This window comes from Mauremys mutica, chromosome 3 (genome assembly GCF_020497125.1).
Source record: "Mauremys mutica isolate MM-2020 ecotype Southern chromosome 3, ASM2049712v1, whole genome shotgun sequence".
NCBI classification, from domain to species: domain Eukaryota; kingdom Metazoa; phylum Chordata; order Testudines; family Geoemydidae; genus Mauremys; species Mauremys mutica.
Window position 1 is genome coordinate 151,497,776 of NC_059074.1, and position 25,189 is coordinate 151,522,964.

General features: G+C 44.0%; 1 protein-coding gene across 3 annotated transcripts in view; it reads right to left on the reverse strand.

The window, feature by feature from the left end:
* The window catches only part of MOCS1 (molybdenum cofactor synthesis 1), a 50,179-nt gene that overhangs the window by 17,911 nt on the left and 7,079 nt on the right, over positions 1–25,189 (reverse strand). For all 3 annotated transcript variants that reach the window (XM_045010172.1, XM_045010173.1, XM_045010174.1), the window contains exons 2-4: positions 18,557–18,689; positions 17,969–18,136; positions 6,240–6,404 (exon numbers count right to left, since the gene is read on the reverse strand). In XM_045010172.1, coding sequence (XP_044866107.1) covers positions 6,240–6,404; positions 17,969–18,136; positions 18,557–18,689 — 466 coding nt within the window. The remainder of the gene's footprint in view (positions 1–6,239; positions 6,405–17,968; positions 18,137–18,556; positions 18,690–25,189) is intronic.

Below are 25,189 nucleotides of genomic sequence, written 5' to 3' on the forward strand. Positions count from 1 at the left end.
TTTTAAGATATTTGGGTGCCCAAAAAATGCAGAGTTGCTTAAAGGCTTGTGGCACCCTTGCTTTTTTGGCACCTAATACCTTCAAAAATCTGGCCCTTAACTTCTCTGTGCTTCAGCTTTGCCCATCACTACCCCCAGTTTCACCAATGTGGGAGAGCATCTATAAAAAGTGCTCCCAGATTTAAGGGGGAACCCCCCCACTAAATAATTGTTAAAAGAGGCCATCAGGAGAGGTGTCTGTTGCATTTTTGCCTCTGCTAAGACTGCAGCACGTCACTTTCTGTAAGTTGACCACTCTGCAACAAGCTGCTAAATGAATCAAGAAATGGACAAAAATGCCAAAATTCCCAACTTGTCCCTGACCACAGATTTTTATCGGTTCCTGGAAAAGCTAATGGCTTTGACTTTGGTTTTAAGGTGAAAGGTGACTTTTCATGGCATCCTCATTTTATGAATCATTTGACCCGTCAATTTAATGGGCACACTGAAAGAGAGCTTTTACAAAACCAGTTCAGCTTGGCCTTCGACCTTCCAGAAAGGATGAGACAAGAATCAGAAACTGCAGTGACCTCATCAAGTGAAGTGCTTAGCTTCATTCTCTCATATTGCAACTCCACCCCATCTCCCACCTGCGGACAGTGAGTCCACTCAATAATTGCCAAGCAGCTAGACAATTCATGAGTCCAAGGGCCTTGGAGAAATCTGAACTCCCTTCCCATTCTCCCTACAACCCCACCCCAAGTGATAATCCAGTTTCTTTGTTAAAGTTAGGAAGAGAACAAGCAGCAGAAAGTTGTTGCCTGCTGTGAACAGGTGGCCACAACGTGAATCGTAATCAGTCTAGTTCCTAGGGGACACATGTTGACATAAAAAAACATCAAAATAAGCACCAAGTGTCCCTCCACGCGCCCATTGGCAGTCCAGGCAGTGGTCCCACAGAAGAGGAGTTCATACACACTAAGTATTGTAAGCTCTTTGGGGCAAGGTCTTATTTTTGTTCTGGGTTTGTACAATGTCCAGCACAATAGGGTCCTGGGCTGTTGGGTTGGGAAGTGCCCTGCACCCTGTGGATGCTAAGCAAGTGCCTTTCTGTCTCCAAGGCTGCCCTCCAGTCCCTTTCTCCAGTACTCAATACACAAAGAACGCCATGAACAAGATCAGGGAGCTTTAACCCTGGCTAGTTCAGAGTGGGCACACCAAACAGGGGTGCACAGGAGGGAAGCAGAGGATGCCAGTCCCACTGATCTTTTCTGACCCACAACTGCAGCTCCTTTAATGCCAGTCCTGCAAAACAGAAGGATGAAAGTGGGTGTAGGGGTGAAGAGCACAGGGCTAATAAACTAAAGAACTGATGCAAACATCAGCTGCTTGAATTCAGAACCCGTTTGCTTTCTCCTCCTCACACGAGTGTTTGCTTTGCTGGCACCTAGGAAGCCCATGACATCAACGGTGGGTTTCATTCTCATTAAGCGAGTTGCAGACTAAACATGGCAGGGGAGATCATAACGCGCTCCTGTAAACATGTCCCAGAGTCACGAACAGGGACTGGGAAGCCCAGCAACCTCTCGGAAGGACTGAACGGAAAGGGGATAGTGTGACTTTGGCAATGACAAAAGGGGATCCTTAACTGAACCCCCAGAGGCCAATGATCAAAACACAGCCCCAAGCAGCAGATCAAAAACACCAGGCATGCCCGAGTCAGGGCACGCTTGGGCTCAGCCAGGTAGGGGTGATCTGAGCAGGGTTACAGCGTGTGATGTAAACACAACTGTCCTTCTCAATTCCTCCTCTTATTTCCAGCCCCACACATTCAGTCCCTCAGACCCTCTGAGGCAGGGTCCTATCCAGGCAAATATGTATGCTCACAATCCCTTTTGGATTGGTCTCAGCTGGGATTCCACCTCCCAGATTTCAACCCTGCAGGAGAAGTAGTTTGAAGGCACAAGTTCAAGGGTGTGATTGTGGGAGGCTGTCATTGCATCGCCTCCAGGGGCGATCTGAAAAAGCGAGGCAGGTTGTCAACTCATTTCAACCGTCAGCATCGAAGTGCAGGTATTCTCCACTGGCTCATTCCATAGGGCGTGGAGAGCAGGAAGGAGCTGAGGCACCATGTTCCTCATTTTCATGCATCTAAGTTACTTCTGTGGCCCCTGTTGCTGAAGTAGCAGAGCATCTCACAATCTTTAGTGCATTTATCCTCCATATCTGTGAGGTAGGGCTATACTATTATCTCCATGTTCCCGAAAGAGAATGGAAGGCCCAGACAGACTAAGGCCCAGATCCTCAAAAGAAATGGGAGTTTGGTGTCTAAATACCTTTGAGGATCTGGGCCTAAGTGACTTTCCCAAGGTCACATAGGAAATCTATGGCAGACCAGGTCTCCCGAGTCACAGATCAACATCCCAACCACTGCACCATCCTCCCTCCCTCCCTAATGTAGGAGTTTATTCCTCAGACTCCAGCATCACCACTGTAAAAGTTCCCAGGCAATAGGATTACTAAGCCTTGGAAAAAACCCTGAACCTATAGAACCAGAACCCTTTCTCTGGATACCTCCTCCAAAATAAGCCCTAAAGTGTCTGCCTCACTGTGCTTTCACATTATAACTGGACTCATCCCTATGGTGAACTCCTTCCATTCACTATAAAACTTGGTCTAAAATCATGCAAAAAGTACTTTTTTTTTTTTTTAAATGGATGAAACTAAAAGTAACCCACTTTTGGAGTTATTGGTTTCACCCTATTTCTCCTTCACCCAAAGTCTTAGAAAACTAGTAACTTTACTCTTACCTTCCTTTTTAATACATTTTATTAAAAACCCTGAGGATTTCCCCAGCTCTCCCCTGCACCTTTGGGCTCAGCAGCACTCTCCAGATTCCCTTTCTGTGGTTAAAAGATTTTTTTTCCCCAGAACATAGATAATTACGCCTTTCCCTCAACAAGTTTTAGTGAGATGTAGTTTATAAGCAGCATATTGCTAATGACTGAGATCTGTATCCAAACACAGTGAATTTCCTCATCAGGAGCCAGATTAACCAAACAAGTATCAAGGGAAAGCGAGAGACCACCTTTCCTCACCTGTCAGACACCGATCATGCCACGCTCTAGGTTTATTCTGGTTGGGGAACACAGTGAAACCTCGGCTCCATGGCCGAGTGCTCAGTAGGTTACAGTTACCTTTCTGTAGCCCTGCAGAGTTTTAAATAGCTTGTTCTTGACTTTACTGGTACTGCAGCACCATCTAGTGGCTAAGGGGAGACATTGTCTCTAAGCTAGCAGTCCACATAGGTGCACAGACACTGAAGGGTGGTGGTGGTGGGGGGTTGCATTCAAGATGAGTGTGAAGATAAATTTCGGGGTGCGGTGGGGGGGAGAGAGAATCTACCAAACCTGAACATTTGGGTTGAATTTCATGTTGAGCATTAAGGTTAATGCAAAAGGAACGTTTAACATATCACCACCATCACATTTTGTATTTGTTGTTGTCCTAGGTCTCTGAAATTTACATTTGGATTCACTAGCTAGAAAAAAAGTGATAGGACTCATACCCCCTCATCAGTGACCTCAGGCTCTGTAAGTATGATCTAGAGTTTCTAGACCATCCCTGAGAGGTGTTCGTCTAACCTGTTTTTAAAAACCGCCAATGATGGAGATTCCACAACCTCCTTATGTAATTTGTCCCAGAGCTTAGCAACCATTATAGTTAGGAAGTTTTTCCCAATGTCTAACCTAAATCTTCCTTGCTGCAATTTAAGCCCATTGCTTCTTCTCGTGTCCCCAGATAAAGAGAACAATTTATCACTTTCCTTTTTACAATCTTTTATGTACTTGAAAACTTATCAAGGTCCCTCTCAGTCTTCTCACCTGCAGACTAAAACCCAATTTTTTCAATCCTTCCTCATGGATCATGTTTTCTAGACCTTTAATCATTTTTGTTGCTCTCCTCTGACTTTCTCCAATTTGTCCACATCTTTCCTGAAGTGTGGTGCCCAGAACTGGACACAATACTCCAGCTGAGGCTTTATCAGTGCTGAGTGGAAGAATTACTTCTCGTGGCTTGCTTACGACACTCCTGCTAATACATCCCAGAAGAAGTTTTGCTTTTTTTCAGAGTTACATTTGTGACTTATATTTAGTTTGTGATCCACTATAACTTCCAGAACCTTTTCTGCTGCGCCGCTATAGGATTTCAAGTGTACTAAAGTGAGATATATCACATTAACTCCCGCCCCCCACATCCACAAGGTTTGTTAGACTGTCAAAGAAGATTATTAGGTTGGTTTGACATGACTTGTTCTTGACAAATCCGTGTTGACAGTTACTTATCACCTTATTATCTTCTAGGTGTTTACAAATTGATTGTTTGATTATTTGCTCCATTATCTTTCCAGATACCAGAAGTTAAGCTGACTGGTCTATATTCCCTGGGTTGTCCTTATTCCTCTTTTTACAGATAGGTCCTCTATTTGTCCTTTTCCAGTCCCTCTGGGATCACTCCCATCCTCCACAAGTTCTCAAAGATAGCGGCTAATAATGGCTCAGATCTCTTCAGCCAGTTCCCCAAGTATGTTAGGATGTATTTTGTCAGACACTGCTGACTTGAAGACATCTAATTTGTCTAAGAAATTCTTAACTTATTTCCCTATTTTAGCCTCAGATCCTACTGCACTCACACAGATGTTCCCTTTGCTAACATTTTTGGTGAAAACGAACAAAAAAGGCATTTAACACTTCGGCCATTGCTGCATTTTCTGTTGCCTTTCCCTCCTTGTTGGGTAATGGACCTAACTCTGTTCTTGGTCTTCCTCTTGCTTCTAATGTTTTTGAAAAATGTTTTCTTGTTACCCTTTATATCCCTAGCTTGTTTAATCTCATCTTGTGGCTGGGCCTTTCCATTTGTGTCCCTACATGCTTGTGTTTTTTGTTTCGTTTAAAAATACTGATCTTTTGTAATTTGACCTAGTTTCTGCTTTTGTATGACTTTTTAAAAAAAGTTTCAGGTCATTGAAGATCTCCTGGTTAAGTCAGGGTGGTCTCTTACCCTACTCCCTATCTTTCCTCCACAATGGGATAGTTTTCTCTTGTGTCCATAATGTCTCACTACACATTTAAGCCTGCCTCAAGTATGACCAGGGGAGACCACTCCTACTGCTGACAGCAAGTTTCAGTCTTTGTGGTCTATTTAGTCCTTGACTTCTCTGCTGGAAATGCCAACAAAGTTCCAAATAGTGCCAGTTCTGAAGCTACATTTCAATGCAGGGTATTTGTCCACTAGGAACTGGACTAAACCATTAACTCATTTCACAGGCCACCAGGACTTATCTTAAGGAGTCAATAGAAGCAGTATAATAAATCATATGGGGACATTTTAAATTGGTTGCTGAAGACACAAGATTGCCCATTTGATGGGTCCTTCAACAGGATTCACTGTAGGAAGTGTGTGGAAGGGCTTGTACTCCAAGGAAAACAAATATTTATAGAGTTGAAGAACAAATGACAGCACAAGAAGCAGAGCTAGTGAATCGTAGACAAATCATGAACCAATCTGGCATACAGTGAATATATTCTGTATTCATTATCATCCAGTATTTGGGAATAATAGGTTCTAAAGCTGGGAGTCACAAATGGGTTTCAGTGACTCATGACCATCTTCTTTTTCTTTATGGTTAGAAAGGCAAGGAGCAGGGGCTGTCACAAAACTCCTGTCAGTTGTAACATGTGGTTATGGCAAGGAGTAGGTTGACCACCTCTGATCTCAATGAATTATTTTCAGTTTTTGTGGGTGACAGGGGAACAATCTGGCAGCCATTCATGCCTTCATTTGATTATTAATGGTGGACAATTGGTTCTGTTCCTGGCTGAAAATGCTGAACAGGAGAACAGTGTAGAGCTGAGAATTGACAAATGTAGTTATGAAACCTCCTACCTCAAGCTGTTATTCACCCATTCTCATGATTCATGAGAATGGTTGAATAACAGCTTGAGGTAGGAGGTTTCATAACTACATTTGGGGTAGTTTTACATATGAGGGGTTTTACATGTGAAAGAAGGCTGAGTAGAAGGGAAAAGGGCCAGCTATCAAGCTCAAGCCAAGTGAAGATATTTTAGGCTGGTCTTAAGGAAGGGAATTTCACTTCTCTCCCAACAGAAGTTTGAGAGAGACTGGCTGAACAAACAGAGACATAAAAAGATAGGCAATGTCATCCTATAACCAGTGAGATGTTATTTGAATTTCTGTACCTTTCCTCCGGACGATGAATTCAAATTTGGCCGGAACCAGAGTATCCAAGCTGATGTTAATGGCATCCAGCCCTGCCTCCTTCAGCCGTGGCAGCAGCCTAGCTAAGTTGATCCCATTGGTTGTGACAGCAATGGTTTGTAGCCCTTCTAGCTTGAACAGCTGACCTAGGAAACAGCAGGGAAAAGGAGAGTGTTTAATGGCCAGAGTTCAACCACAAGATGCACAGGAACCTCTAGAGAACATTCTAGATCACTAGGGAAAGGAGAAAGTTATTTTCACATAAATGCAGCCAAGAGCCCAAATCCCTCCATACACCAAGGCCCTTCACCCACTTACCGATTCACTAGATAAAATAGTCAGAGAGGGGAGCTCACCCCTTACCAAATGGGCTCTGCTGACAACCAGCACATTTCTGTACCTCATTGTCTTTGGAGCGGCACTTACTAGATTAAACAGACTACAGCACAAGCCAGCCTCAAATGGTACTAAAGGAGCTAAAATGAGGCAAGCAACAGTGATTCCAAGAACTTCATCAAAATGCTCTGGATATAGATTAACTGCGCTCTATATTACAGCAAATGCGTGCTTTAATGTTGAAGGAAGCCCCATGGACTCATTTAACCTGGCCTGTCTCCCAGCTGCCCAGTTTTGAAAGCTGAATTCCAACGCTAATGGGTCAGTCGCTAACCACCGCTTTCTTGAGGCCCCGACTGGAGCCAGATACTGAACTACTTGCACTTACATAGCACCTTTTGTCCTAAAGGCTTTACACACCATAGCATATCATTCGCTGAAAATTGGTTCACCCACCACTGAAACACAACCACATCTCAGGGGAGAAAATGGCAGCTACTTTAACAGCTCAAAGTAACATTATACAAGCAACTTAAGATAGCTAGCAAAGCATGCTGTAGTCGCCAAAACTGTACAGGGAATTTAAGAAGGCAAAGAGACACTCAGACAGTACAGCTTAAAGGCTGAAATCTTCAAAGTTCGTCCTTACTATTAATACAAGCATTACTAAGTGGAGTGATCAAACAGTGCTAATGCAAGACCCACAAGGGGAAAGCTATTAAAAAACACAAAAGGAAAGATTAGATTAACATCCCAAATTCAAGCCTCAGAAACAGCAACATTCCCAAAAAATGGATGTGTAAAAATACTTGCAGGGTCTTGAGACATGGCTAATCTCCAATTTAGAGCTACACAGTTCCAGCGTTAGCACCAGTCCTAGGAGCTTCATGGTGACCATTGGGTAGCTCCAAGTGTCTACTGTAAAAAGGCTGCCACATGGGTGAGGAAGCGGAGGTGCTAATTCCAACTGCTCCTAGCCAGGAAGGGGTAGAACACTACCCATTGCCTCACTTGATGAGGTTTATTATCCAACCTGCCCCTCAACGTTAAGAGGCTTTTCCCAAACTTGGCAATGCTGTCCAACCAATGGGGCTCACATAACACGAAACCAGCCTGAAACATCTGCACAGATGAGTTAAATGCAGAAGGTTGTTATTGGCAATTTGGCAGAAAAGTTACTATGACATTAAAAATTGAATTCCCTGTAGTACTCCAGTTTCTTCTTCTCCTCTCCTGAGACTTCCTTTCACTCCCTCTCTTTATAGTGGGTTTTTTACGCCTTATAGTGTATTTAGAGTTTGTTTGAAACACTAGATCCATTGTATAGCAAAGTCATCTGCTTACCCTGCACAGAGAAAGCCTTGCTAAGCAGAGAATTTACCTAACTGGGATTGCAACCTGAAAATGGTGATACACTGGAATCACTTGGGATTGCCATCTGTTTCACTACAACCCAATTCACTGTGGGTGGTTTCCACTATATTTAAGATATGTCATTTTGATTAGTAAAAGTGTTCAGCTTATACCTCTCCAAAAAACATCCTTTTCTCGTCTCCTTAAAGTGCAGGTCTGCAATAAAAAGTGACTGTGTAAAAAGCTGTGGCATCTTATTCAATAGATTTAGTCCCTTTGGTTGTGTCTATCTTAGACTCTTTCTGGAGGTCTCCCACCCATTGCGTTATCAATAGAGGGAGCATTAGTGTGGATAGGGTATGAGCATTTTTATCACCATGGCATCTAACCCTGCTTGGAGCAGTTCTACTAAAAGCATAGTGGTAAAAGAGCAGGTGGCCACCTGGTCCCCAGGTACTCAGCCACTCCCACCACTGCTACCTCCAATGGAACGACACCTTTAGTGTTCCTCAGATTGTTTACTGCCGACAAGTCCTGTCTGTATTTGGATACACATCTGCCTATTTAAGGTGCAAAAATGAAATGTTACCTGCCTTATACATCTGTTAGCTCCAGGAGTGAGCACTAGCTTCTATTTCGGTTCCTCATGGAGCTAGCGTGCTAACAATGGAATGTAGCTGTGGCAATGCAAGTGGAGGGAGGAGTTATCTGGCCTGCGTACATACCTAGCGTCTCTGACGGGCATTCACTCGGGGCCTCTAGCTGCTCCTGCCCCTTGCGAGGCTGCGGCCACGTTCGATTTTGAGCGTGTTAGCTCAAGGAGACCTAGTATGAGTATGTCTCATCGAGCTGGGAATAACAAACACCTCCAGCTTGAGCTGTAGACATACCCTAAGGGAGGCGCGTGAAGGTATTTGGGGCTGGGGTTGTGGCTTAGAAGACGTATGCCCAGTACTGTGAGAGCTGGAAGCAGAGGGACAACAGCGATGTTCTTTAAGAACCAACTTTCTCTTCATTTTCCTTTCTGGATGTCTCAAACCTTCCCCATACACCAGGAGTGAGCTACCAGAGAAGCGGTGGCCACCGTTGGCCCTGGCCATGGTTGCCAGCAGTTGTAGGAAAAGCACTAGCTAGCACCACAGTCCGTTTGCCAGTAGGGGAACATGCTGTGCTTCCAGCCTGGGAGAAGAAGGTACATCAATGTAAATGCTTTTCTTGCCCATCAGCTGTCCTCAGAACACACATCCTAGAATCATAGAATCTCAGGGTTGGAAGGGACCTCAGGAGGTCATCTAGTCCAACCCCCTGCTCAAAGCAGGACCAAATCCCAACTAAATCATCCCAGCCAGGGCTTTGTCAAGCTGGGCCTTAAAAACCTCTAAGGAAGGAGATTCCACCACCTCCCTAGGTAACCCATTCCAGTGCTTCACCACCCTACTAGTGAAATAGTTTTTCCTAATATCCAACCTAAACCTCCCCCACTGCAACTTGAGACCATTACTCCTTGTTCTGTCATCTGGTGCCACTGAGAACAATCTAAATCCATCCTCTTTGGAACCCCCTTTCAGGTAGCTGAAAGCAGCTATCAAATCCCCCCCTCATTCTTCTCTTCTGCAGACTAAACAATCCCAGTTCCCTCAGCCTCTCCTCATAAGTCATGTGCTCCAGCCCCCTAATAATTTTTGTTGCCCTCCGCTGGACTCTTTCCAATTTTTCCACATCCTTCTTGTAGTGTGGGGCCCAAAACTGGACGCACTACTCCAGATGACGCTCACCAATGTTGAATAGAGGGGAATGATCACGTCCCTCAATCTGCTGGCAATGCCCCATCTTATACAGCCCAAAATGCCGTTAGCCTTCTTGGCAACAAGGGCACACTGTTGACTCATATCCAGCTTCTTGACCACTGTAACCCTTAGGTCCTTTTCTGCAGAACTGCTGCCTAGCCATTCGGTCCCTCATCTGTAGCAGTGCATGGGATTCTTCCATCTTAAGTGCAGGACTCTGCACTTGTCCTTGTTGAACCTCATCAGATTTCTTTTGGCCCAATCCTTTAATTTGTTTAGGTCCCTTTGTATCCTATCCCTACCACTCCTCCCAGTTTAGTGTCATCTGCAAACTTGCTAAGGGTGCAGTCCACACCATCCTCCAGATCGTTAATGAAGGTATTGAACAAAACCGGCCCAGGACCGACCGTTGGGGCACTCCACTTGATACCGGCTGCCAACTAGACATGGAGCCATTGATCAACCACCAAGCTTCCAGCAACAGAGAAGTGACAGGAGCCACTACAGATGTCACTGCTGGAAAGATTAGTAAGTACAGGTTTAAGCAGAGTCCAATCAGACTTTCATGCTGCAGCTTGAACCGGACAGACTCCAGCACTAAACTATTATGGCACCAGCTGAATTTAGCCAATTAGGGCAGAATGTGGTTCTTATCAGTGCCTCTTTATTTGTGTAATGAATACACAACTAGACAATTCACTGGAGACTCTAATGGAGGGCACGATATTGCAAAGAGTAGTAAACAGACTGGACAGAATCCAGAGATCAGAAATTAGAGATGGGAGAACTAATCCTTAGTGTCTGTAGTTAATTCACCACGACCAGCCACTATCCTTGCCTGCTTGTTTATTTGTGCAGGCTAAGCAGTGAAACGTTTGCAGCTATCTTGTGTCATGCTGCACTGTTTGACCAATAAACTCAGTAGCGATTAGAGAGAGATTAAGGCTGCTTTTATGCCTACTGTAATCACTTGAGAAAAAAAAAATCAGCAGCTAAATGCATACAAATAAAGCCAAGTGGCCAAATGGAATGGGAAAGAAGATCAGACTACCTAACTCAGTAGTCTGAGGGGGAAGTGCAGCATTTAGCAGTAAATAAATTAAGACCACCACTTTTACATTTGTTGCCCCTTCATGGTCAGAATATTCTCTCTGAAAATGGCATATTCTCTTTCAATGGCTCCCTACCCTCCTATTGATAAGTCAAAAGGTGCTATTTCCTAGCAAAACTCATCTAATATCTAATAACAAAACAAAGAACCACTCAAAGTTCTTTCTATCTCAAAGCAAAGGTCATAGTTGGTTTTTCAGCCACTGGATGGGAAGATCACCAGTATTAAAAGATAATGCAACTGAGACACAGTTGATTTAGTTTTGCAGGACTAACTTGTTTGGAAAACATTCAGATGCACTGAACAATACATTTATTTGTCTGTAAAGTGCCAGGGCACTCTTATGGGGCTGTGTAAATAAGGCAATTCTTTATTTCGCAAATACTCCGACCGTAACCCCTTACAGTTCTCAGCATCAGCTTGGAGATCCTCGGGGGGAAATATTAGTAAAAAAGCTGCACAAACCTCTTAGCAGCTTAAAGAAAAATCCCTCCCTTCTCGCCCCTCAACAGTATTTTAAAAGGTGTTTCTAACAAATTGGAATCCAGAACAGTCCTTTGGAGTACCTTGCATGTTTGCATACCAGCACGCTCCAGGACAGCAACAACCAGATCAAAGTGCATGCCTGCTAAATTTAATCAGGGCTGCCCAGAGGGGGGGCAAGTGGGGCAATCTGCCCCAGGCCCCAAGCTCCTCGGGAGCCCCGAGAGCTCTGGCCCGGTGGCGGTCCAGGTCTTCAGCGGCATTTTGGCAGCGGGGGGCCCTTCAGTCGTTCCGGGTCTTCGGCGGCATTTTGGCAGCGGGGGACCCTTCAGTGCTGCCGAAGACGCGGCGCGCCTGAAGGGCCCCCCGCTGCCGAAATGCCGCCGAAGACCCGAACTGCTGCTGGGTGAGTACAAGTGCCGCAGCTCCCCCGCTTTGCCCCAGGCCCCCTGAATCCTCTGGGTGGCCCTGAATTTAATTGTGGCTGCAGTCAGCAAAGGGAAGTGGGAAGAGGAGAGGGTGTACACACGCATATATATAAATGTACTAATACAGTTCAAAGTAGTAATATAAACAGCCTTGTAAATGTCACTAAGACCTGCCCAGACTAATTGCATTATTTCTAGAAATATCAAGGTATTTCAAAGAGGAAACGGCTATTAAAAAAGCCAAAGACAAACAAGCAAAACAAGGAGCAGACTAAACATGAGGCATTAACAAAACGCGATAATGCCAGGGTTGCTATTCAATTTGTTTTATATAAATAAAGGGAAGAAGAGACAAAGGTTCTGTTTTCAATGAGACCCATAAAAATCATTGCTTAACAGGAGTATAATTGTTTGATGACTCAAAATTTGTTTGTTTTTTGGACAAGTCTTATTGCAGGGATCCTGCTATTAGCCAGCAGAGCTTCAAGCACAGGCCCTCTTAGGCAAGTTCCCTCCTGTTCTGGGTTTTGATAAACACCCAATATCCCACACTGCACCAACTCCTGCTCTAGGGGACCCTGGGATGTCACACTGACTAAAGGAAGTTTTAGTGTTATGGATGTCTGTCCACTGGGAACAGAGCTGAGACACCACTCCCTTCTCCCACAAGCTAATTTCGCAGGTCTGGTCTACGCTAGGATTTTACATCGCTCAGTGGTGTGAAAAATCCACATCCTGGAGAGAAGTAATTATGCCATCCTAACCCCAGTGGAGACAGAGCTAGGAAGAGAGCTACTGCCTCTTGGGGAGGGGATTACCTACCTACCTACACTGGTGGGAGAATCCCTCCCCTTGGCATAGGCAGGGTCTACACTGAAGTGCTACAGCATTTTAAGTGTAGACATACTGACAGAGGGCTTGTCTACATAACCTGCAGGATTGACAGGCAGCGATCGATCCAGCGGGGGTCCATTTATCGCGTCTAGTCTAAATGCAATAAATCAACCGCCAAGCGCTCTCCCATTGACTCCAGTACTCCACCGGAGCAAGAGGCGCGGGCAGAGTCGATGGGAGAGCGTCAGCCGTCGACTCACGGCAGTGAAGACACCGTGGTGAGTAGATCTAAGTACGTTGACTTCAGCAACGTTATTCATGTAGCTGAAGTTGCGTAATTTAGATCGATCCCCCACCCACAATGTAGACTAGGCCAGAGACCACTCAACGGTCAGCCAGTAAAAAACACTGTATGTGATACAAGTCCTGTCCCTCCCCAGCCTGGCTGGGACTTGCAGCTAGGAGCCTCCCTTACACACACACATACACCCTTGACTGGGGCACTCCTAGCAGCAAGGGGAAAATCAGATTTCACGGAGAAAGGCTTATTTCACAGACCATGACACTTACACAGCTGTGAAACTGGTAAAGCCTTATCTATACCCCATTTACTAGTCACATCAGGAACTTGTGCTCAGAGCAGGCAAAAGGACCCGACACAACCTGCAGTAAGCTGTAGTTGCTGACTCATGGTGTATGTGAGTTTCTAAATAATCTGAGGAGTTGCAGCAGGTCTGTAGATAAATAAGAAATTAAAGAACCTAGTTTCCCACACTGGCTTCAAGCCATATTATTGCAGTGGGGAAAAAAAGAAAAAAAAAAAGTGCAGACCCAGCGTCTTAGCAGAACGTGGTACTGATTATTCCTCTCTCTCTTACAGACTTCAGGAGTTTTATCATTAGCAGATATATTACACTTTATATAGAGAGAACATTTATTCAGTGAAAACTAAGTTAAATTCAGAGCACCAATATTGCCAAAACACCCTAAGCACTGCATGCTGCTTCAGGAAAGCATCTCAGGGAGGTGAGTCATGTCTAGGACTTGCAAGGTGCCTTAAAGTAGACTGAGACACAAAAAGGGTTTAAAAATCCAAAATAATTAGGAATGTTTTCATAGGTTCAGTTAAGAAATAATGTAAATATTTCCCTGCAATGATGGAAACAAAACAGCACTGCACTAACACATGAAACCCAAAAAGTGAATTAACTAACGAGAGGAAATGAAATGGACCAAACTGGTTTCATTGTCCAGTATGAACGAAGAACATCATCAATGATTAAACACAGATTATTAAATAGCAAAATAGCAAAATTCAGAAATGTGAACCATGTCTAACAGGTAAAGGTATATTATAAATGACCATCTTGCAAAGACCACTTTAAGATACTCATTCCAAATTTATGTCTGCAGGATATGATTTATGCTTCAGTTAAAAGGGCAATAATTGGAATTTAAACTCCCTTAAAGACAGACATTTATCTAACACTGGTCACTGGTGGTTTTACACAGTTGTGTTCTATTACATTCAGATTATTACTGGGTTTCAATTTCTAATCATACTGGAGTTAAGTGAATAGTGCTTCAGTAATTTGTGAAACATTTACTTATTTATTGCAATTAACAACAAGACTACAGATTAGGAGTTTATTGATTAACTGAATGCAAGGCTTTCCCATGTTATGTGTCCAACGACTTAAAAAAGATGAGTTATTTTACAGCACCACTGAACAGTTAAACTGTTTTCAAACAGTGTCACAGCACACAATGCTCCATACAGGAAAATGCAGCCTGGTACTAAGGTGCATATCATTTATAAGCAGCAGCAAACAGTAACATTTCCAAATAAATGTACAGTGGGGAAAGTTTATGTACCCATAATTTCGTATTGCTGAGGTAGAACGCCGGCAGTATTTGCATCCCAGAGATGGCTGTAGTGATAAAGTTTATATCACGTGTGGTCATGAAAACACCCAAACATATATACTTGTCAAACTATGATGTACTAATACATTTCAAACTATTAATACAAACATCCTTGTAAATGTCACTAAGACCTGCCCAGATTAGTTGCATTATTTCTACAAATATCAAGGTATTTCAAAGAGGAAAAGGCTATTAAAAAAGCCAAAGAAACAAATAAAATAAGAAGTAGGTAGACTAAACATGAGGCATTAACAAAATATGTGATAATGCCAGGGTTGCTATTAAATTTTTATTTCCACTTGTTTCAGAAAACATGCAGAACTCACTTGCGAGTTAAACACAGCCATCTCAGATTCATGGCAATAAAGATTTTATAGCCCAAATACATATTTTTTTCCTCTATCACACACATTTATTTGGCTTGTTAAGCTAGAGTAAAACTAGCCAATTGCTTAATCCATTTAGCAAAGTACCTGCAGCTCCCTCTTCAAAAAAATCAGCAAAATACTGAATACAGGAATTCTCTAGTACTCAGAGAATTTTATTAAGAGTTACATCAAAGCAGAACTACTGAACTTCTTCCTGTCTTCAGCCATATTTTTATGCCAATTGATCACAAAGACTCCCCCTCTCACCTTCCCCTTCAACAAAATGTTTCCTTCACGGAATCCTGCCTTCCACTCAAAGGCTAGGGAGTGCAAACAAGACTCAGCTGAAAACTGAAACTCCGCTAAGTGATGCATTGCCAAGAAAGAACATCCTAGCCAGACATATTAAGCTATCAGAAACAAAACCAGACTTGTTGCTTGTTTTTTTACTCCCCACACAATCAGCACTCATTTTACTAGTAAAGAGACTCCACCCCAGAAGCAGAGGCCGCTCTAGTTATAGGTCAATCAGTGGCAGATTTCTGGGAGAACTGGTGTGAATTGCAGAGCGCTCTAACTGCCCTGGAGAGACCCTGCTGGTGCAAACTACATTGATGTAGTCTACTCGGTCAGGCAAGCTGCTGGGCCCTGTTTGGAGAGGCCCGTTCGCATGTGCACTACATGAGTGCCAAATCTGATGGTGGGAAGCAGCAGCAGGGAGGAGTCTCCCATCTCATTGGACTAGGCAGGTGAACGTTGGGGGGAGGTGGGAGGGGGGGAGTGGTACCTGCTCCTAGCTAGGGGGTGCACAGTGGAGAAAGGGTTGAGAGTGAACTGGGGTACCCCTGCCTCCTGCAGGCACTCAGTCCCTACCCACCACCGACATAATCCCCCTGCCTTTCCCAGACACCCATTACTCCAAAGCCTCCTCCCATACACCTAACCCACTGCCCACTCCCCAGCTCCCCCACCTCCCAAACCAGAGTTCCCCCAACCCCTTGCTGCCTCCCCACACTGCAAGTCCCAGGAGAAAAGGATCCTCCAGCTCTGATGGAAAGTGCCCCAGCTGCCACCTCTTCAGTCCCGCAGTGCAGGCTCTCTGGACCAGGGGCAACATACTAAAGTTTTGCCTTGGGCGGCAGATTATCTTGAGCAGCCTCTGCCCAGAAGTGCTAAGTCACAAAACTGAGTATATCCAAGTTGTGAACAATGAAGACCTGAAAAGTCTATTCGCCTTCATCTGTAGGACTAGTCACTTCCCCATCCACAACTCTGTTCTCAAACTGCTGCAGTAATGGTGCCTCTGGCACGTCCCTTGGAAGTCTGCAGAAAACACAGCAGTGCACCTGTCTTGCCTCAGTGAAAATTTCCTCCATTGTCAATTACAAGCCCTTTATTTTGGGGACCGTGTCTTTAGGTACCAGACACATGCACAGTAAGTTACAGGACAACCTAAAAGAAGAAAAAAAGTGCATATGTGTAGACCCCTGAATTCTCTAGGTTTTCAATTCACCCTAGGATAACAAGCCACACAAATACAATGTCCAAGGCTCCAATGAGTTAGTCCAACAGTACAATCACGGAATATCCAGTACCATTAACACAATGGCCACAACCTGCCCCTGACATGAACCAAAATGATCACTCAGGTTCACAGACCAGCTACAGCAGGCGAAGTGCACAGGCAGAAAGCCTGAGTGCAAACCACATTCTGAATCCATCCTCCAGCAGCACAGACAACTCTTACAGGATTACGCCACAGCAGTAATGGATGCAAAATGAGCCTTCTACCCCTCTACTACCAAGGCCAGCACAGCTATTTTGCATAATGAACTAGCTAATCAATCCAGACTGCATAGCCCAAATATCTGACACAAGCATCCACCACAGGGAAGAGGAGTCATCATATTTTGCTGATAAGATAAATTGAAAATGTATGGAGCGCACAGGGACAAATGAAACGCCACTCAAACCAGGCTCTATTACCCACCCTGACACAGTTTGGCCCCATCACACAGAACAAACTTAAGAAGCCCCACAAAATGTTAGAGCCACAACTCATGAAATGGATCCATGCCCTGCCTGGCTGATAAAAGCCAGCGAAGAACAACTATGCCCACTCAATGGAAATAATCAATGTCTCCTTCAGACAAGCACACCTACAAAACTCTTTGAAAAATGCAATCGTTTGCCCTATCCTCAAGAAGCCATCCCTGGACCCTGAAGATCTCTCCTACAACCATCCGGTCTAGAGACTCCCCTTCCTAGACAAAATAACTGAAGGAACACTAACCACCAAGCTCAAACAACCACACATGACATCGGCCAACATCCTGGATGCCTCACAATCAGGGCTCAGCACAGAGACAGTTCCATTGGCACTAAATGACATTATGGCTATGGAGACAAGACTTCCGTGTTCACACTGCTTGACCTTTTGGCTGCCGTTGACACACTTACTAACCCAGCTACATAATGTAGCAGGAGTAGGTGGCCCAAGCCTACAGTGATTCCATTCATTCCTCTCCAGCAGACTGAGTGGCAATAGGTAACTGCCCCGCCCGCCTCCAAAGTCACTTATCTGCAGAGTCCCATGGGGATCCATACTATTCCCTCTGTTATTGTCAATATCTACACAAGCCCACTGGGATTTAGTTTGCTGAGCCCAGGGGGTCTGACAACGGTGTGCCCATTGCACTCAACTACATATCTCATTCTCAAGTGATGCACCCACTGTTACTAACAAGATGTCAGAATGTCTTTGGGGAAAAAAGAAAAAAAATATCAGCTCCTGGATAAAGTGCAGCTGGTTCGAGCTGAATCAAGGCAAGACGGATACAACACTGGTCAGAAAGAGGAAATGCACTGAAGAACTAGCAGAGACAGTGTCTCAACCTGCCACTGAAGGCATACAGCTCCCATTTGTCAGACAGGCACAAATAGGGTTCTCAGATCATGGTAGGGAACATTCCCTCCGAATATAGCCCGTATGCCATGCTGCTCAATTTGATTAGGCCGAGACATCTTTGTGCTGCATGATTTGTGGCACTGCTAAAGGAGGATAAAACCAGACCAGAAACTTACCCACAATATCAACCACGTCAGGTCGGATGAGGGGTTCTCCACCAGTCAATCGGATCTTGTCCACACCTTCCTTCACAAAGAGCCTGGCAAGGGTGATTATCTCCTGGGTAGTGAGCAGCTCTGATTTAGGGGTCAGTTGAACTCCCTCCTCTGGCATACAGTACTGACCTGAATAAGCAATCAAGAAATACATGGGCAAATGGAAGGATTAGCAAAGAGTCGGATCAGCTGCTGGCAAGGAACCAACGCTGCACTTGGCTGCACTTTGCATAGCAATTGCCTATAATTGCCAATTGTTTTGCCTTTCAGAAGTACAGGTAGCATGAACAAACAAGCCCAGAGACAAAGCTGCTGGCTTAATCCCAAAAACAACTTTACACCTACTTGACAGGTCTGTAAATCAAATTTGCCACTTATGTCTGGAGGGAGGCAAAAGTATTGGTGTCACCAAATCTGTATTTTTTCACCCAAAGAGAGTTTTAATTGAAATTTTTTGCCCAGCTCTAGTTCCTACAGGTGGACCTCCATATCCTGTGCCGTACATGAACCTCACTGGGACATGGAGGGGGAAGAAACAGACAGACTTACATCTGAGGTTACATTTCTCAGTCAGGGAGATCCGCAGGTAGTTGTGCCGACGGCCAAAGCTGTCAGTCAGGAAAGCAGAGAAAGGGGCAGCATGTTCAGTTAGGAAACCTTTTCTTCTTGTGCTTGGCAATTCCTGAGGAGAAAAAGCAATAAAACAAATGGTAGCTGTTTTCGCCTTCAACACGCCGTATAAACGTTAACTGAGTCTAAACTTCACAGGGAAATTATCATCCACATTTTACAGAAGGGGAAAACAGAGGCACACAGAAGCCAAGTTTGACCAAGACCAAAGTGAGTCTCAGTGGAACAGCTAAGGAGTTCCCCGACTCTCATCTTCTGCTGCATATTTAAGATAAAGGGGGAGGAACCATATAAAATTAGCCATTTTGTGTAGCAGTTGCTGTAGGCCTGCTCTGCAAAATATTTTGCATGGACAGTTTGATTCTTGAAATCTGTAAAGACAGAGGGAAAGATATACACCCAAAATAGTCATCCAGATGCCCTCATTGTGGTCCTCAAATTGATCAACCTGGGCATGATCCTTCCAGGCATTTTGCTGCCTAGCAGAAGAACTAAAAGTTAGAACTGACAGTACATCGCTAGCCTTCTGCCTGTGAAAGTTCAAGTATGAGGCAAAAGGCCCTGTCCAACATAAGAACAAATTGGGCCACTTTGAACGGTCTTTTAAATCTGTTGGCAACAGCCAACTAGTATGGTTTTCCAGTTTGAATTGTGTTAGAAGCCTTGTCCTGTGGACATGGCTTGGCTAACATAATTCCCAGCTGAAAGGCCTGTGTAACTAGTCAGGGAGACAGTGCTAAAACCCCTAATAGTAACATGACAGTGTTTTAGACAAGGCTGTAACTAACACAATGCTGTTCTCTTCTCTTTGTGTGTGCCTAAAAGTGCTAGAAGCATAACACATTTGGGACTAGTTACTCCAGGTTGTAACACTATCTGAAACCCCTGCTTTATGTTCCTGCATGTGTGCGGATACAAAATTTGTATCTGCATCCTATCTCTGAGCTGCAAAAATGGTCCGCGGACATCTGCAGATTTGCAGGGCTCTATGCATGTGTAATTAAAGGAAGTAAAACACCAGGAAGGGCAGGGGGTCAGAGAACTGTACAACAGAGGTCGAACGTGGGCAGAGCTAAGAAGAGACTCCCCGGCCTGGGTGGGATAGGCCACTCTAAGTTTCATCAAACAAGTGCTGCTCAAGACACAAACCGTATCAAGCAGCAGCTAACAAAGGTGGAAAGGGGAAAAAAAGAAGAAGAAAGAACACCCGAGTAGGGTGCCAAACCCCTAGGATTGCCTGGAGCCTTCAGGAATTAAAGATTAATCTTTAATTAAAGATTATATCAGGTGATGAAACCCCCAGGAATACGTCCAACCAAAACTAGCAACCCTATGCAATGTTTAGTGCACTAGGGTTAAAGTTTAGCAGCAGCCCCAGGGCCACCGCTTTGCTTACTAGGCCATTAAGAGAAGCTGATGCTTGATGAAAAACATCTTAGTTATAAATAATTCTGCATCTCATCCCTTTCACAGAGGGGTGCTGGTAGGAAATCATGCTGTCAGCTGCTTCCAAGTGTCAGCAGCTGCTGGCTTCCTACTCAGTGTAATAACCCCCTGCTTATAACCTGACCATCTTTACTGCAGGGGACAAGGATTCCACTCTGGAGATCAACTACAGACCCATGGTCCAGCAAAATGTCCCTAAGAATAAAGAATGAGGGGTGTTAGAGAGAGTTAAAGGAAAGTTTGTCTTTTATCTATTTCCAAGTAAGGAAATTGCAACCACTGAGCCTCTGAGTGGGTTACTCCTATCTCTTAGCTACTTGGGGAACAAACCCAGACTTGTTTGTGGATGGGGATTAAGACTTCAGAAAACCCCTCCAGAAATATTTATTTTAAAAGCAGAGAGAGTGCCAACATCTAAATTAACACATTAAAGAGATAGAATAGATTGGTCCCAGAGCAAACTAATTAAGAAAGAGCTATTTGACAAACTTTGCTTCTGCTCATGCCTGGAGGTTCAACATACGTTGTGTGGAAGATTAGAATGCTTTCTCTCAGAGGCTCAAACTACACCGGTATGCCTCAGAAATGCAAGCATGCTTTCCGTCATCTAGATTATATGGCTGGATTCTAAAATACTATACCAGCGTAAAGCTGGACACCGCTAAAATCAATGGAGTTATTCCAGATATGCACCAGTGTAAATGAGAGCATGTTGTGTTGTACAGGCCTCAGAAGTCTGTGGGATTCCCTCTTCACTTCACAATAACGCAATATCCTCATTAATTTCATTTCTAAATCTCTCCATTTTTGAATAAATCTATTAATGGTGCCTATCAAGCTTGTAAATTCTGCCAAATTTAAACACACCTCTGAGTGGGAGTCAGGGGCGGCTCCAGGCCCCAGCATGCCAAGCGTGTGCTTGGGGTGGCATGCCGTGGGGGGCACTCTGCTGGTTGCCGGGAGGGCGGCAGGAGCCTGCAGGAGGTCCACCAGAGCCGTGGGACCGGCGAGCGGCAGAGCGCCCCCCCCCCCCGCTCGGCGGCATGACGCCGTGCTTGGGCGGCAAAATGTCTAGAGCCGCCCCTGGTGGGAGTAAAACTATATAAATCAGCTTCCCACCCATATTCCCTGTGGCCACTCTCCACTTCTCCCTCCTCCACCTCCTATCCCATGGTCTATCATATCATTGAAGCCTCTGGATAAAGAAATAGCTACTGTGAAAAAATTTGAAAGCGAAACCACAATTTGACACAAAGGAACTGAGATCCATGGTCTGCTATTAACATGGAGAGCTGAGCCTGAGGTTTGAGACTCTGAAGAAAGACATGGTGACCGCAGCCAGTTCGCTCCCTGCCTTTGGGCTAATCCCCAACCAGTTCCCATGTGAAACTACTCCTAAGCAGCATGCTGCAGTATACTAGCAAGTCTGGATAAACAACTGCCTTAAAAAGCTTTTTACACTTTTAAAGTCTGAACAAGCACGCTCAGATGAACCCCAAAGCTGAAGTCTTGGATGCACTGAAACCACAAGATATACATTTTCAAGTAGTTTTTTCATCTCACTCTACTTTCAGCTCTGCCACTAACCTATGGGATGGCTGGGCAAGTTATTTAACCCCACTGTACTGCCACTTCCCCACCTGTAAAACAGGGATAATACTAGAATCATTTTTATAAGGATTTTCAGAGGCTCAAATGAGAGGAGCTATAGAATTACCAAGTGTTTGAGGTTTTTAAAAAATACCTATATGCTTTTATCTGGTGGTGGATGCTCACATTTCTCCACTGATATTAATGGAATTATATTAAGATTTTATGGAGACCAATTGAATAATTATGATTGACACTAAGCAGTCACTGCAGTGGGGGAGGTTTAGGTTGGATATTAGGAAAATCTTTTTCACTAGGAGGGTGGTGAAGCACTGGAATGGGTTACCTAGGGAGGTAGTGGAATCTCCTTCCTTAGAGGTTTTTAAGGCCTGTCTTGACAAAGCCCTGGCTGGGATGATTTAGTTGGGGATTGGTCCTGCTTTGAGCAGGGGGTTGGACTAGATGACCTCCTGAGATCCCTTCCAACCCTGATATTCTATGATCTAAATGGAATGAAATAAGGTTAGAATAATGGGATGAGGTGTATGAGATGCAGTGGAAATGGTTCTTTGAAATGCAATGCATTTTGTTTCCATTAATGCTCTTCAGACACAACATCACAAAATCATTTAAGGAGACAGATTTTGTGTTAGCAAGTTAAAGAAAAAAGGAATATTTTAAGTCCTGTGACTACAGTGGCCAGTTCCAGTCATTCTAGCTATCCTTGTTAGGTTATAACGGGTAAGGTGTTAAAGGTTAAATGTAAAGATCTGACTGTAAACCTCAGACATTAAATGAGCAACTGGACTCTAGGGCTGCATTATGTGGAGGATATGGAGAGGATGAGAGAACAAGCCACGTGGCAGATGTTAGTCCCATCACTCAATGCGCTACTGGAAGCAGCTCAGATACTGGGTTGATGAGCATGGTATAAGAACCTATACAGAAGAGCTATCCAAAGTTGCTCCTGAAAGTGCTCCAGAACTGCTCTGCCCGCACAGGTTGGATGCCAGGGGGTCAAGTGTAGAGGTGTACTGGTGAAGCAAGGATTTACAGCCAGCCCATATTATGCCTGGCCAGGGTGGATTTAAAAAAAAATTAAAAAAACAAAATCAATGATTAAAATTTTTTTAACTGTTTTTGATAAAATGCTTTTTGAGGAAAAAACCTATCTAAAGATAGTTTTAATTAAGATACATTATAGCTCAAAGATATCTCATCATGGAATAGGGATTATAAATTCTAATTCTATAGTATGAGACAATATATTCACAATGTTTAAGAAAAGTTTTGTAAATTAGTTCCAATAGTTCATGGATTAGGGACCCAATCTTATGGGATTCCACAGGCTTCTGTACAGATTATTTAGGTTAATTTTTCTATCTACCCAATGGGACTCAGTGCTCAGTCTAGAAGATACCATCAGAAATGCTTAGTTTTGCAGTTCTCGAATTGTGGATTTGTGTCTCCAGAGGTAATGTGCTTGTTAACAGCAAAAATGTTTAAAATAAAGAAATATATAGAAATATTTGAGAAATAACAGACCTCAACTCTACTGTCCCTCTGCAAATTTGTGTACACAGAGTCAATCTCTTACCTCTCTCTAAAAGTGGAAAGTTTCAAAAAGTTCAGTGAATAAAAGATTGTTGGGAGAGGAATAGAACTGGACAAAGGAGAAGAAGTCTGGAGATAAATGTGAGAACCAAGGGACATGTGCTTGTTTTGTTAAAATATTATATGTTTGCTGTTGAAGAAAAAAATCCAGAATACTTAACATTGTTGATTTAGTTAAATAAAACAATGTTAAACGTCTGTCTGGTGATGTTCTCCTCCTAATATAGCATGGCAAGAAAATCCTCCAAATATTAATGATTAACCCAGGGGTCGACAACCTTTCAGAAGTGGTGTGCCAAGTCATCATTTATTCACTTTAAGGTTTCGCGTGCCGGTAATACATTTTAATGTTTTTTAGAAGGTCTCTCTCTAGAAGTCTATATATTATATAACTAAACTATTGTTGTATTGTAAAATAAACAAGGTTTTCAAAATGTTTAAGAAGCTTCATTAAATTAAAATGTTGATCTTACGCCGCCGGCCCGCTCAGCTCACCGCTGGTCTGGGGTTCTCTTCACCTAGCCCGGCAGCAGGCTGAGTGGGGCCTGCGGCCGGTACTCCGGCAAGCAGCAGCATGCCATTAAAAATCGGCTTGCATGCCGTCTTTGGCACGCGTGCCATAGGTTGCCGACCCCTGGATTAACTTATTGGGAGATGAACTATCTCCAATTCAACGACTTCATAAATATCTGCTTCAATTACCTTTGGTAAATGAAATAACCAAACAATCATTCATTTTCTGATATAGCTGTAAAACTAATCTGAAAAGTTTTCAAAATAAATCACTGTTTAAAAATGTAAAGCGTGTACCTTCTAAAAATGAAACCTACATCTATCTCTGAGTTGTGAGGAATATGTATTAAGGTTATAACAACCAACAAGAATGCACTTTTATGTAGAAAACCATGATTAAATCGAGTCTTCCTGACTAGTGATTTAAATCAAATCCACCTTGTGCCTGGCTGTAGCCAGCAGCGTTAGTCACTCGATAGTTTAAACAAGGGAACCCTAGCACTATTTTTAGAGATATTTACAATATTTCCCATACTCTAGATACAGCTGTCTATTTCCCCAAGAAGTTTTTTGGAGATTTTCTGTGTGCTACTCCTGGGGGTGGAAGACAGGTAGGAGATGCACTCCCTGAACAGATCAGCCAGGCAGAGTACGGCATGTGGGATGGAACAGGGTGCAGCCAGCCAGCCAGCAGAACAGTGGGAGGTGCAGAGAGGTGACATCTAATAGCTGAGGCCATTTTGAGTCATTGGCAGCTGTTCTAACAATGCAGTCCTTTAAAAAAAAAAAGGGGGGGGGGGAGACAGAAAGATAATCCTTTTGTAGGAGCATAATCTTCCCAGAGACCATTGTTCAATTTACTTCAGCTCTCCACCTGCAGAGATCTTGTAATTAAATGGCAAAAGTCCAGAGGACTTTCAATACGACTTGGCCAGTGGACTGGTAAGGTCTGAAAAGAGGCACGAAGCGTAAGTGTCTGCTTACATGAAGTGGCCCATTAGCCCTGTTTGGGTACATCTACAGTGCAATTAAAAAAAAAAAACAACAACTCACCACACTGAGCCTCAGATCCCAGGTCAGTCGAGTCAGGCTCCCAGGGCTCAGGCCGAAGGGCTAAAATTTGCAGTGTTGACATCTGGGCTCGGGCTGGAGCCCAGGCTTGTAGACTCACCCCACTCTCCAGATTTCAGGGCTCAGGCTTGAGCCCAGGCTCAGAAACTTGGCAAGGGGTGTGGGTCTCCGAGCCAGGGCTCCAACCCAAGCGTCTACACAGCAATTTTTAGTCTCGCAGCCTGTGCCCAAATTAGCCGACCTAGGCCCGCTGCAACTGTGTCATAGGTCTTTTATTGCAGTGTGGACATACCTTGAGTTACCAGTACTGCTTTCGGT